The sequence below is a fragment of the Callospermophilus lateralis genome, chromosome 3 (assembly GCF_048772815.1).
Source record: "Callospermophilus lateralis isolate mCalLat2 chromosome 3, mCalLat2.hap1, whole genome shotgun sequence".
In the NCBI taxonomy this organism is placed as follows: domain Eukaryota; kingdom Metazoa; phylum Chordata; class Mammalia; order Rodentia; family Sciuridae; genus Callospermophilus; species Callospermophilus lateralis.
In genome coordinates, this window is record NC_135307.1 from 2376328 (window position 1) to 2391007 (window position 14680).

General features: G+C 49.9%; 1 protein-coding gene across 4 annotated transcripts in view; it reads left to right on the top strand.

Annotated features, from left to right (window-relative positions):
• Positions 1-639: 639 nt before the first annotated feature.
• Brf1 (BRF1 general transcription factor IIIB subunit) overlaps positions 640-14680 on the top strand; it is a 70186-nt gene continuing 56145 nt past the window's right edge. For all 4 annotated transcript variants that reach the window (XM_076849530.2, XM_076849532.2, XM_076849531.2 and 1 more), the window contains exons 1-2: positions 640-854; positions 9246-9326. In XM_076849530.2, coding sequence (XP_076705645.2) covers positions 671-854; positions 9246-9326 — 265 coding nt within the window. In that variant the 5' untranslated portion in view covers positions 640-670. The remainder of the gene's footprint in view (positions 855-9245; positions 9327-14680) is intronic.

Below are 14680 nucleotides of genomic sequence, written 5' to 3' on the forward strand. Positions count from 1 at the left end.
TCCGGCCCCGCCCACCCTCTCTCAAGTCCCGCCCACCCTCTCTCAAGTCCCGCCCACAGCCCCTGGTCCAGTCCGAGGTCGCGCTCGCCGCCAGGCCCCGCCCATCAATTCCGCCCACAGCCCTGGTCCTGTCCGAAGTGGCGCTCACCGCCCCGGCCCCGCCCACCATTCCCGCAAAACCTCCGCCACAGACTCTAGTCCTTTCCGAAGTCCGGCTAACTGCCCGAGCCCCACTCACCGCCCCGGCCCCGCCCACCCACATACAAGTCCCGCCCACAGCCCCGGGTGCCGGGCCGGGCCGGGCCGGGCCCGGCCCCGCCCCGCGCGCCCCGCCCCGCGCGCAGCGCGCCGCTCCGGAGGCCAGCTAGCCTGCTGTGTAGAGGTCCGGTGGCCGCGTCCCGCCCGGAGGTCGTCGGTTCGAGTCCTTGTTCGCGCGGCGGCTGCGGTGCCGGTCCTGATCCCGCGGGCGCGGCCGTTGCGGGCAGCGCAGCCCGGCGCTCGTGGCGAATCTGCCGCCGCGAATCGGAGGGCCCGGCGCCGGCGGCCTCGCGAGAGTGCGGCGCGCACGGACGCGGGCGGCAGGCCTGGCGGGCTGAGGGCCGCGGGCTGAGGGCCGGGCGGCGCGGGCGGGCGGGCCGGGCCGGGTTGGGCCGGGCCCCGCGGCCGCACCATGACGGGCCGCGTGTGCCGCGGCTGCGGCGGCACGGACATCGAGCTGGACGCGGCGCGCGGCGACGCGGTGTGCACGGGCTGCGGCTCGGTGCTGGAGGACAACATCATCGTGTCCGAGGTGCAGTTCGTGGAGAACAGCGGCGGCGGCTCGTCGGCCGTGGGCCAGTTCGTGTCGCTCGATGGTGGGTCGCTGCGGGGGCGGGCATTCCCTCCCCGGGTCGGGACTCGCGCGTCGCCCTGGGCATGTGTGAGTCGCTCTCTCGGCAGAAGTTGGTCCTGGCCGGAGTTCGGGTTTTGATGCCCAGCAGTTGGTATTTTGTCGCTAGAGCAGTCTTGGTGTCACGTCTAAAATGTTTTTGTCTGATCCTAAGGTGCCGCGTTTATCTTCAAAAGTTTTTTTTTCTTTTACATGTTTTGCATTTGCTTTTATTTTGTTCTTATTTTTCCGGCGCGGGAGACCTGGCCGGGGCTTGAGGCAAGTCCCTCCGCCGACTGGGGTCCCCGGGCGGCCCGGCTGGGCGGGGGCGTGGCTCTGGGCGGGGAGCTCTGCTGGGGGTGTCCCCTGCGCCGCCCGACCGCCCGCTCTGGCTGCGCCCGCCGCCCTGGCTCCTTTGGCACCGATCACTGGGTCCCTCTCTGGTGGGTCTTTTTCTGGGTTCTGTCTGTGCCATTTCCATTGTCGCCACCACAATGTTTTGTTTGTCGTATGTTTGTTTATTATTTTTTATTTTTTTGCAGTATTGAGGATTAAACTCGGGTGCTGGGGATTGAGCTCAGGGCATTAGCCTCTTTATTGTACGTTTTACGTGGTCTTGAAATCAATTATTGTGTGTCCTCTAACTTTGTTCTTCTTTTTCAAAATTGTTCTTTTTGTAGTCCTTTTCCGCTTTCCTTTGTTTTTACACTAGGTTTGTATATATGTACGAAATTCCTGCTTGAATTTTTAATGGAATTGCATAAAAATTTTTTGATAAATGTAGGAGGATTTGACATTTTTAATGTGTTGAGTCTTCCAGTCCACGAACACAACATGTCTCTCCCTTCATTTAGGTTCTTTTTGGAATCTTCCATCAGAGTTTCCTTATTTCATAGCTTCTCTATATTTATTACAGATATTCCTAAAATCTATTTGGAGCTGTTGTGAATGGAATTTCTTTGCATTAAAATTCATTGATAGTAGTGTGAAATACAGTTAAGATAGTGTTTAGAAAGGTGGTCGATTTACCTTTTTTTCTTTCTTTCTCTCTTTCCTCCTCCTCCTTCTTCTGGGGATCAAATCCAGGGCCTCTTGCATTCTAGGAAAGAGCTCTACCACTGAGTGGCACCCCCAGGCAATACAGTAACATAATTGATTTCTGTGTGTTGGCCTATTCTGTAACCTTGCTAAGCATACTTGTTCTGGGTTTCTTATGCACTGCGATTTTCTGATAAGTAATTATGTTGTCTATAAATATAGACTTATGTTTCTTCCTTTTATTTCTCGTTTTGCCCTACAAGAGAAATTTTTGCCTTGTTTTGATCTTAGAGGGAAGCATTCAGTTATTCAGTTCTTTCTGTTCAGTGGGATGCTAGCTGTAGGGTTTTTTTTTTTTTTTTTTTTTTGTACTGGTGATTGAACTCAGGGGCACTTGACCACTGGGCCACATCCTCAGCCCTTTTTTTGTATTTTTATTTAGAGACAGAGTTTCACTGAGTTTCTTAGCACCTTGCTTTTTGCTGAGGATGGCTTTAAACTCATGATCCTCCTGCCTCAGCCTCTGGAGCCACTGGGATTACAGTGTGCTTCGCTGTACCTGGCTAGCTATAGGTTTTTGATACTTGTACTTCATCAGTAAAGTTGAAATTCCCTTTCTACTCCTAGTTTGCTGAGTTTTTTTTTTTTTTTTTATGAGTAGATGCTGAATTTTGTCAGATGCTTTTTCTGCATCAGCTGATACTGTCGAATGTTTTTCTTTAGTCTGTCATTGTGACTTTTAAAAAAAATTTAAAATTTTATTTATTTATTAATTTTGGTAGTAGGAATTGAACCTAGGGTCACTTACCCACTGAGTCATATCCCCAGCTGTCCTCCCCCTTTATTTTTTATTGAGACAGGATCTCACTAAGTGACTTAGGGCCTCGCTAAGTTGGTGAGGCTGGCTTTGAACTTGTCCTCCTCCTCCAGGCTCCAGAGGCCTCCCAGGCCTCTGGGATTATAGACATGTGCCACTATGTTCAGGCCTCTGATTTATTTATTTATTTTTGCTGTGCTGAGACTGGAACCCAGGGCCTTGTGGATGCTTTAAGTTAGTGCTCTGTCACTGAGCTAGACCCTCACTCAGCTCTTGACTTTTGAATATTGAACCTGACTTGAGTTCCTGGGGTAAGTTCACTTGTTATGGGATATTATTCTTTAAATGTGTTTCTGGGTTAAGTTTGCTAATATTTTGTTGAGGACTTTTGTCTATGTTCATGTGGGTTATTGGCCTGTGCTTTCTTTAATGTCCTTGTCTACTTTCTATGTCAACGTGCTGTACCTCACGGAATGAATGGGAGATGATCCCTCCTCTTTTATTTTCTGAGAGATTGTATAGATCTGATTTTCATTTTCTTCTTAAGAGTTTGGTAGAATCCATCAGTGTAGCTATCTGGGCCTGGAGGTCTCATCTTCAGAAGTTCACAGTTATAAATTCAGCTTTTTTTTTTTTTTTAACTTTTTAAAATTTTGTTTTAATTAGTTACACATGACAGTACAATGATCTTTTTTAAATTTTTTTTTTAGTTGTACATGGACACAATACTTTAATTTTTTTATTTATTTTTATGTGGTGCTGAGGTTTGAACCCAGGGCCTCACAGGTGCTAGGTGAGCACTCTACCCCTGAGCCACGACCCCAGCCCAGTACAATGATCTTGACATATCATACCTTTGAATCAGATGGGAAATTCAGTTTCTTTGGCAGTGGAGTTTATTGTTAGGTTTTAGATTGTTTCACCTTGGGCTGGTTTTGGTCATTTGTTCTTGACAATTTGGGCCAGTTGGTCTAGTTGTTGAATTTATGTGCCTAGAGTTATTGGTGGCACTCCTGTGTCCTTTGACACCTGCAGGGCCTGTAGTGGCATCCTCCCTCCTTACCAGTGATGAGGTCTGTCCTCTCTCTCTCCTTGTCTTGCCAGAAGTTTATCAGTGTGGTTGGTCTTTCCAGTTGGCTTTGGGTTTGCGTTTTTCCTCCAGCTCTTCCTTTCCTGTGGTCTGTTTCACTCATCACACAAGCCTTTGTTCTTTGTGGGTGACTTCCCAAGGGAGTCTTCCAGACTGCTGGAACAGTGGCTCTGTGGCATATTGTCTGTAGCCTTGTCACAGTTGCCAGGACATTGATGCCTGCTGGGGTGATAACAGCAGTAATAAAACAAATCATGGTGGTGGCAGACACATAGGGCTTTCTGTGGGAAGGCACTGTGGTAGGGGGCCCCATGGGCTAGTAAGAGCTGTTGTCCTCAGTACGTCCCTAGGGTATAAGAGAACATGGCGTGGAGCAGGTTTGGGGTGAGCTCTCACCCATGCATACTGGGAAGTCTGTCATAGGAGCCTTGAACAGATGATCAGACAGGTTCTTAGGAGGCACTAAAATACTTCTCCAAGGAGAGGTAGCCCCAGCAACCAACAGTTGAAGCTCTTGGGAAGGTGCTTGGGGCTGTGATTCTTAACCCTAGGGAGAGGAGGGTGGTGCAGGTTGGGTCCAAGTAGGAGAGCATTGGCTGCTTAGGGCATTCCTTTCATCTCCCAGGTACCCACCTGGCATCCCTCTTCCCCCTCAGCATGATTACACAATCACCAAAACTGGAGACTTGACAGTTTCCAGCACTTGAGTAGGACCCCAGAGCCCCTTGCCCAGCTTACCCTTCCTCTAGCCTCATCCTGAAAGCCAAGATTTCCCATGAATGGCTGTTTTCTAGTTCTAAAGCCACTGTCTTGCCTAAGTGTAAGAACTTATTGAGAATGAAGCTGGACACTTAGCTTAGAGGTTACTCTGGAATGTGTAAGATGTCAGGGTAGTGTGGCAGGACCTGCAGCAGGAGCGCCTGCTCGGAAACCACAGTCTGTGCAGAAGGAAGGGAAGATTGTCAGAACTGCTGGCCCAGAGTGGCCAAACAAAAGGCTGTGCCGCTCCATGGGGGTCTGTGCTCACTCCCATATGTGAGGATTATGGGGACAAAATAGGACTTCCTGGAAGCACACACCCCAGAGTCCTATGCTGTGCATCTCTGAGCCTGCTTCTGTCACTGGGTGGTGGCACACACATTCCTGCTTCTATCGTTCCTGAGGATGCTGATGCACAGGGAGCACCTACCCCTTCTGCTGGGAGCAGCAAACCTTCTCTGTCACTAGAACATATGTGGGTGGGTTGGGAGCATCTCTGATTTCCATAATCAGAATTTTTTTTTCCCTTTTTTGCGGTGCTGGGGATGGAACCCAGGGCCTCACACATGCTAGGCAAGTGCTCTACCAAGCCCTATAATTAGAACTTTCTTTCTTTTTTTTAAGTTGTTGATAGAACTTTATTTTTATTTTTATGTGGTGCTGAGAATTGAACCCAGTGCCTCACACATGCTAGGCAAGTGCTCTACCACAGAGCTACAGCCCCAGCCACTATAATTAGAACTTTCAATGGCTGTACACTTGGTCCTTTATATCAAGGTGTCTGTAAGTGTTGGTGCTGCTTCCCTAGACTCTTTTGTGACAGATGCCCGCCCCATTGCTGGAATTGGGAAAGGCTTACTGTCCCGGCCATGGTGAGGGTCCGGCAGGTGGAGCCACTCTTGCCTGCCCCTGTGGAATGTTGTGGCCTTCCCGTCCTCCATGCGTCACTGTGGTGGGAGCCGAATGTGGGTCTGGCAGGCTGGCAAGGTTTTGTCCCCAGGTTGAAAGACTTGGAGTCTCTTTGTATTCTGTGGCCCTTGAGAGTCCTGCCATGTCCTGGCTGAAGGTATCTGTTCTCACCGGATTCCATCCTGGAGGTACCTGGGTGAGGGAAGACTGGTCTACTTTTTTGGCCTCCCTGGTCAGGTTATGATCACCACAGATGAGCGTTTGGGGAATGGCCTGCTGAAGAGAGTTGGCTGATGCCGTGTTCAGCTGTTCACCTGCAGTGTTCTCACGCCACTGAGCTTTCTGTAGATGCCATCCTTAGGCACTCTCCTGGTGTCATGTGGTCCTCATCCACAGCACTCAGGGTCTTCGTGGCCCCAAGGCGCCTCCTGGGTGTGCATGTAGGTGACAAGTTCAGCAGTAAGGCCAGCTGAGTTCCTTTCCCTGCTGTGCTGCCCAGAGTCATCTCAGATAGGTGTCTCCCCTTCAAAGGAGTGTCACTGCAGCAACAGAAACTCCTTGGCTAGGTAAATTGACATGATTCATGAACATTTTCCTGTGCTGGAAGAACCCTGAGAGGGATAGAGGAGGTGCTGTGTGGGGGCCTTTGGGGGCACCCTTGGCTCCCTTTCTTGCTCTGGTCCAGGATGTGGGTGTGGCTTTGTCTGCACCGCAGAGGCGGCCAGTGTCTTCCTGGGGAGCAGCCCTTAGCACTTTTTGCTCCCCAAAGGGCTCTTTGAGTGGACTGGAGTTCCAGGTCGCTCCCCCACTGTCCACCAGGGGGCGTTCTCACCCAGGCCTGGCTATGTGGTACTTCCTGCCTGAATCTTTTGTTATAGAACTTGTAGAAATACCAAAAGGTTTAGAAACAGAGTGTATTTGAAGGACAGATATTCGCGGTTGGCAATTTTGGCCAGAGGTCATACTTGGACTCTCTAAAAGGTGAAAGAAGAAAGCCCAAATGTGACCCTTAACATGCTGAGATTTGCTGAATAAGTGCTTTTTATACCAGCACTGTATGATTCCCACAGTGCGTGTGTTCATTTATCATGTGTGAGTGCTTGGGGGGTAAAGCACAGTCAAGAGGCAGCTCCCAGAGTCCATGTGACCTGCGCCGCCTGGGCCGGGTGGCTGGGGTATTGGGGAGAGTCAGGGGCTTGGGGGCACAGAGGGTGAAGGAGGGGGAGTGGAGGGCAAGGTGGGCGTGGCTGAGGGAGGTGGCAGTGACTTGGCAGCTTTGCAGGTGTGCTTTGGGTAGCACTGGCGTGAGAAGATTGAGGAGCAAGGAGATTACATTACACTCTGAGCCAAAGCCGAAGTCACCCTTACTGAACGCGGCATCTCTCCATGGTCCTGTTCTGTAAGGAGACCCCTGGCTGCCCCGAGTCTGAGCAGAGATAGGTGGCCAGAATGGAGGCCACCAATCCCAATCCCTGGAAGGTGGGCTTCAGGGGTTTAAGCTTTGACCAGTGTCCTTTTCTTTTTCTTTTCCTTTCTTTTCCCTTCCCTTCCCTTCTTCCCTCTCCCTCCCTCCCTTCCCTTCTTTTCTTTTCTTCCCTTTTCTAACCTCACCTTTTGCCCTCCCCTTCCTGCCCCCTGCCCCCTGCCCCCTCCCCTTTCCTTTCCTTTCTTACTCCCTTTCTCTCTCTTTCTTATGTTAGGCTTGAACCCAGGGGTGTTCTACCACTGAGCCGCACCCCCAGCCTTTTTTATTTTTTGAGATAGGGTCTCATGGAGTTGCTGAGGCTGACCTGGAACTTGTAGTACTCCTGCCTTGGCCTCCTTGGTAGCTGGGATTACAGGTTGCATCACCACACCTGATGATCAGCATCTTTTCTTAATGCAGTATTACTTGACTTTTATTAAAAGCACATTCCATTTAAATTAGAGCATCAGGGACTCTCTTTTTTTTTTTTTTTTTTTGGTACTGGGGATTGAATTCAAGGACACTCAGCCTTATTTTGTATTTTATTTAGAGACAGGGTCTTACTGAGTTGCTTAGCACCTTGCTTTTTGCTGAGGCTGGCATTGAACTCACAATCCTCCTGCCTCAGCCTACCGAGCTGCTGGGATCACAGGCATGCATCACCATGGCCACCCTTTTTTTCTTTTTTAAAAAATAAAGGTTGAAAGGTGTGTGTGCTGGAAGCAGGTGAGCTGAGGTGTGCTGTCCTGGTCTACATATGGAACTACAGACGGTCATGGGTCTCCTTTCTCTAAAAGATTTCAAGTGTAAAAATTCTAGAGTTTAAAAAAAACACCATCACAAAACAAAGGTAATGAATGCAGATAGTGAGACCTGTGTTGGATTTCTACAGACCCAGAGTTGAGACAATAGTGTTTGAAGCCTCCCTTGCTCCTGGTGCACACAGTTGCACAGCCAGATGGGCTGCCCTCTGGCTGCCTCTCCCAGGGTCTCCCTGTGTCCCTGTGTCAACGGCTCGCTAGCCCACTCAGTCTGCATACAGCTTCTTGTGGGGTTTGTAATGACTTGCTTGGGCAGGACAGCAGACAGAATGTTTCTGGGCTGCCACTTGTCCATGAGCCTTGCTCTGTTGCAGAGGGTTGCTTGTGGCTGTCCTTCATTCTCCTGGCCTGGGATTGTGTTGAAGCCCAGGAGGCAGCAGGGCCAACCCTGGCCCCTGCTGGTGGCTGGAGACTTTCATGGCCTGGGGCTGCTTTTTGGGTTTTCTTGCCTCCTCTGATTCTGGCTGGATTCCAGCTAACCTGAGAGTCAGCTGCTGATCTTTATCAGCATGTCACAGACAATCAGGAGACTGAGCTTGTGCTCTGCTGCTCTGTGGCTGGCACTGGGTCCCTGTGGTGCAGCTGGCCACCCCGTGCCTCTTGCAGAGGACCTGTCCCAGGCTTGGGTGATGCACTTCCCTGTCACTTCTGCATTTTCATTTCTTTTCACCTGTGTCCCCCGTTTGGTTGTCTTATGTATGTGTCCTTAATTGGAGAAGCCACAAGTCCCCGTGACTGTGCTTTGTTGTAAGTGTACTGGCCCCTGTGCTGTCACGAGGCTTACTCCTGTGGGACAAGAGGCAAGTTCTGCCATCCCTGCCTGTGCTCATACTACCTGGCTTCTTTACTTCAGCATAAAGCATATGAAGATCCAGCTTCCAGTGGGATGGTGGTCTGGTGAACTATCCGTATGTACACGCAATGTTTTCAAAGGGCATTGTAGCCTGAGTCCCAGTCCCGAAGCCCTGCAGAGATGTCCTGGGCTTACTTTCAGTTGGCTGTGACCACACTGAGCACTGGTGCTTTCCTAGGCAGCTGTTCTCTGTGGGAGGGTGGCATACAAGTGGGTAAAGGCTCAGCAGCTCTGGGGCCACTTAGGATGTGATCCCTGGGCTCCAGGAGCCTGCACTTCAGTGGTGTAGCCTCTGAGATCCCTGGCCTGGGCATGGTTGAGGGCTGTGGGAGTGTCATGGAGGCCCAGCCTTTACTGTGTAGGCATCCCAGGCTGCAGGGGGACAGAAGTTCACTGGGACCCATATTGTGTTAGGAACCTGCTTGGAATATGCAAACAAGTGTGGTCTGCCCTCAGGGCTTTGGGGTCAAGCTATACCACTGGGCTAGTGGAGCAGAGGGGCCTCTCTGCTTGGCTTGTGTCCCTTCCCTGCACAAAGACTGGACCATGCTTTGTTCTGCATGCAGTGAAGGGTATGGGTCTTCACCATCAGGCTCTGGCTAACCGGTTTCTTCTGTGTTTCCAGGTGCTGGCAAGAACCCAACCCTGGGCGGTGGCTTCCATGTGAACCTGGGGAAGGAGTCAAGAGCACAGACCCTACAGAATGGTATTGCCACTATGGATGTTGCTGACAGTAGTGTGGGGCAGCAGGCAGAGCTGCAGTGCTGGGATGGAAATGGGAGCAGAGTGGCTGGCTGCTGCTTCAGGTCCTGTGGTGCCACCACCCTCCACCTGTGGCCTGCCATGGCCTGTCACCCTCCAAGCCCAGGGATGCTTGCACTTCTGGGAGGAACTGTTCCTTGAGTCCCCTCCCCTGTCATCAGAGCCTGCATGGGCATCCTGTAGGCCCTGTCAGGGTTGCTCAGAAAGAAGTGCCTGGACCCTGTTGCGCCCACAGCTCTTTGTTCCTCGTCTTAGTCAAGTTGAGTATAGAAGCAGCAAGTCTATAGTAATTTGCCATGACAGTAATATTTTCATTAGGTTTTATAGTAGTGCCAGTCTTTAACAAACTGTAGAATTGCTTTTCCAGTCCTTGGCCAGTTGCTACAGGAGTAGGAGTGCTTGGGAATATTATTTCCAGCAGAAACGCGTCTTAGCTTCCCGTTGTGCCATTTGCTCTGACCTTGTAGACTTACTAATAGACTAGTGTAGTGAACTCTTTTCTTCTGATTTCCGGTTTGATTATTCTCTAGCAGAGATGAGGTTCTGTAGGATTTCAGCCTTTGAACAAATGCCTCTAGGCTTATGCCATGGCCCAGCTAATGGTCAGCTTGGATCTTTTTCCTGTAGGAGGATGGAGCAGGGCTGTGGGCTTACTCCTGTGTACTTTGGTTCTGTTTGTTTTGCTAACAGTGAGAGGGCAGGAAAGCCTCCCACCCGCCTCTGGCTATGCCTCCTGCACATGGATTTGTGCATTTTTGCCTGCTTTAGCACTCCTGATTGGAGCACACACATGGGATCCTCACTGCTTGTAGCACTCGTGGTCTTCTCACCCACCCAGGTGTGGCCCGCCCGTGCTTCTGGTCCTTGCCCAGATTATCTCCATTTTTGCTGCCACTGATTCTACATTTGTTCCCAGTAGTGCATGTTTATTTCCAGAGCCTACTCTGTTGATTAGAGCAGTACACCCAGCTGAGGGCAGAGTGCCTTTTGTGCAGACACATTCATCACCGTGAAATCAGAAACTAAACAGAAAGATAACCCATCTGACTTCTAAACACTCCTTCAAACACCCTAGCCTTGCTTTAAGTAGGAAATCTATACAGTGTGCAAACTCCCAGGGCATGGCAGTCATGGAGGCAACCCATTCCTCATATGGGAGTCCTGCACCCTATGCAAGTTACCATTTGGTTCTCAGCTTCCAAGAGCCTTCAGCTGTTGCCCTCTGTAGACCACTCTCCTGGGGCTTTCCCCTGAGGTCCGGGGTGGCTGCCTGCTGCAAGGCCACGTCTCCCTCCCACTCTGCGTGTGGACTTTACCACCACCTGCCAGCTCAGGTGTTCCTGCCTCCACCTTGCTTTTCCCACTGGGCCCTGGTGTGAATGGCCTACTGTCAGCCTCTGCCCCACTGCAGGGACCTTTTTCCTGTTCTTGTGAGTTCCTGTCAACTTTATCCCTTTCCTTCATCTGGTACAGCTTGGGTGGGTGTCTAATGGGGCAGGTTTCAAGCATTCTTTCCAGAACTCCCTGGAAATGCAAGGGCACCTGGCTCCCTTTGGTGGCTGCATTTCCAAAGCATTGGGGTTCTGCTGCTTCTCAGTTCTTTCTTTTCTGGTGCTGGGGTTTGAACCCAGGGGTGCTTAACCACTGACCCATGTCCCCACCATTTTTTTTAATTTAGGGACAGGGTCTTGCTAAGTTGCTTAGGGCCTCACTAAGTTGCTGAGGCTGGCTTTGAACTTGTGTCCTCCTACCTTAGCCTCCCAAGCCACTGGCATTACAGGCGTGTACAACTTTTTTGTGATTATCTTCCTTTGTAAAATGCTTCACCACCTTTTTCTGGTTTGCCCACGGTTTGTCTTTTTATTTTGCTTATTCTGTGCTTCTCACCTCCTCCCACCCTGTGTACATTGGAAGTTATACATTGTAGGACAGTTCACAGAAAGGCTACCCTAATTTTTTAGCAGAGGCACCCTTCTTTGAGCAAGGGTCATCCCTTGTTGGAGCATAGCTCATGATGCAGCCATTTACCACCCCTGACTCCAGCCTGGTGGGTTTGTTTGAAATCTGTGAATTTGGCTTTAGAATATTGCTGTTTTTGTTAAGTCTTGATTGCCTTTCCTAAAAAACAGTAAATATGGACCTAAATGAATGGCTTCTCCTGCCACCGAAAGGGCTGCCGTGTCTACCTTACTTGCCTCCTGCACTGTGCCCTCCCTTGGGCTCCACTTTGAGTTTGTTGGGCACAAGCCATGTGATGCTGGGGAAGGGTTCTGGGGAAGAGAATCACTTGACTCCCTATTTGTATGTGGGTTGTCTTCCCACTGGGATGATGTTAGAGTAGTTTCAGGCTCACAGAAAACTTGAGCAGAAAGTACAGAGATGGTCCCTGTACCCTGCCCCATATGCACAGCTCCCCACCCTGGCCTTGCCCCTGCCACAGGAGTGCACCTGTTACCATGTATGAGCCATGATTTGCATTGGGGTCACTCTTCTGTGGACATGCTGTGGGCTTGGACAAGTGTGCGCAGCTCGTATCCACCATTGTCCTGTCCAAGAGGAGCTACCCTGTTGGAAATTGCTCTGTTACCCTGTTGGTGCTCCTGGCCACCAAGGTTCTTTGTGCTGTCTCCAGTTTTACCTTTTGCAGAAGGGCACAGAGTTGGACTCACCCAGCATGCAGCCTTGTCAGACTGTATTCTTTCACTCAGTGATGTGCATAAGATTTCCTCCTTGTCCTCTCTGTAGACCAGCTTGATAGCTGGTCTGTGTTTCATTGTTTGGGTGGACCTCAGTTTTTCTTCTTTGGTGCTGGGGGTCAAACCTGAGCTTGTGAGCATGCTAAGCATGCACTCTATTGCTGAGCCACCCCCACTCCATTCATTCATCCTTTACCTACTGAGGGCCTCTGGGTTGCTTGCAGGTGGCACACAGAGTGCAATTGCTGTGTCACAGAGAAAGAGCAGGTTTGATTCTGAGTGAAGCTGCCCGTGGTTGCATTCCTGCCAGCAGCGAGGGAGGGTTTCTAGGGCTCTGCACCTCAGCACTACTTGCTGTAGTAGGGGTCTGGGTTTTGGCCATTCAAGAACATACTTTTTTAAAGTATATAAGTAGTTTTTTTTTTTTTATTGCTATGTAGCATTTTAGATGTGACTGTGCCATAGTTGGCCTTGTTTTCCTCATGAGGGACATGCAGTTTCCTGTTTTGGCTATTCCTGTCACACTGCTGTCACATTCCTGTGCACACTCCTTTGGTGGACGTGGGACTGGCTTCTCTCAAGAATACACCTGTGGAGAGCCACCCCCCCGAGCCTGCAAGGTAGGCAGACCTGCGACCCACCGGCAGGTCAGGCCCAACAACCTGCGGAGGGGCACAGCTGCCCCATGCGCCTGCTAGGTAGGCAGAACTATGACCACCGACAGAACAGGCCCAGCGGCCGGCCAGACACATCACCCCACCCCGGTTGGGGGAGGGGCAGAGCTGCCGGGCGCCTGCAAGGTAGGCAGACCTGTGACTCACCAGCAGATCAGGCCCAGCGACCCGCAGAGCGGCAGAGCCACCCCCGCGCCTGCATGGTAGGTGTACTTGCCACCCACCGGCAGGTCAGGTCCAGCAACTCTCGGAGGGACACAGCTGCTCCACGCGCGTGCAAGGTAGGTGGAACCGTGACCACCGACAAAACAGGCCCAGTGGCCCGCCAGACACATCGCCCCAGTTGGGGGAGGGGCAGAGCCGCCACCAGCGCCTGTTAGGTAGACAAACCTGCAGCCGACAGACAGAATAGGCCTAGCGGCCAGCGGAGGGGCAGAGCTGCTGCTCACGCCTGCAAGGTAGGCGGACCTGTGACCACCGAAAGAATAGGCCCACCGAAAGTACAGGCCCAGCGGCCTGCCGGCGTGGTAGGCACATTGCCCCAATTGGAGGAGGGGCAGAACGACCGCCAAAGCCTGCGAGGGAGACTTTGCAACTATACAAGAGCAATATAAATATATAGGGGGAAAAATCAATAACACAACAGTTTCACCAAGCAGAAAGAAACGCAATCAGTATGAAAAGACAAGGAAAGAAAGGACCACAAGCAATGCAGGTCAACTCAACTTTAGAAGAGGTAATATCTGCAGCAGATGGAATGTCAGATAAAGAATTCAGGATATACATGCTTCAGATGATCTGGAGTCTCAAGGAAGACATTAGACAGCAAAATCAGATAATGAAAGACCACTTCGACCACTTCGACAATGAATTACATAAACAAATCCAAGAAGCAAAAGATCAATTATACAGGGAGATAGAGGTTATAAAAAACAAACAAACAGAAATCCTGGAAATGCAGGAAACAATAAACCAACTTAAAAACTCAATTGAGAATACTACCAGCAGAGTAGAACACTTAGAAGATAGAACATCAGACAATGAAGACAAAGTATTTCAACTGGAGAAGAACATAGACAGCTCAGCAAAGCTGTTAAGAAACCATGAGCAGAACATTCAAGAAAGAGACCAAACTTAAGAGTCATTGGGATACAGGAAAGTATAGAGGTCCAAACCAAAGGAATGAGCAATCTATTCAATGAAATAATATGAGAAAACTTCCCAGACTTGAAGAATGAGACAGAATCCCAAATCCTAGAAGCCTACAGGACGCCGAATGTGCAAAATCATAAGAGATCCACACCTAGACACATTATAATGAAGATGCCCAACATACAGAATAAGGAGAGAATTTTAAAAGATACAAGAGAAAGGAAGCAGATTACATTTAGGGGTAAACCAATCAGGATAACAGCTGATCTTTCAACACAGACTCTGAAAGCTAGAAGATCCTGGAATAACATATTTCAAACACTGAAAGAAAATGGGTTCCAACCAAGAATCGTGTATCCAGCGAAATTAAGCTTCAGGATGGAAGATGAAATTAAAACCTTCCATGATAAACAAAAGTTAAAAGAATTTGCAGCTAGAAAACCATCTCTTCAAAACATCCTCGGCAAAATATTACAGGAAGAGGAAATGGAAAATATCAATGAAAACCAACAGCGGGAGGTAGTACAGTAAAGGGGGGGGGGAATAATCAAAGAGGAAAACAAACCATGTTTAGTAACATAAATAAACAAATATGGCTGGAAGAACAACCCATATCTCAATAATAACCCTAAATGTTAATGGCTTAAACTCACCAATTAAGAGACACAGGCTAGTAGAATGAATCACAAAACAAGACCCAACAATATGCTGCCTTCAGGAGACGCATTTGATAGGAAAAGACATACATAGACTGAAGGTGAAAGGTTGGGAAAAAT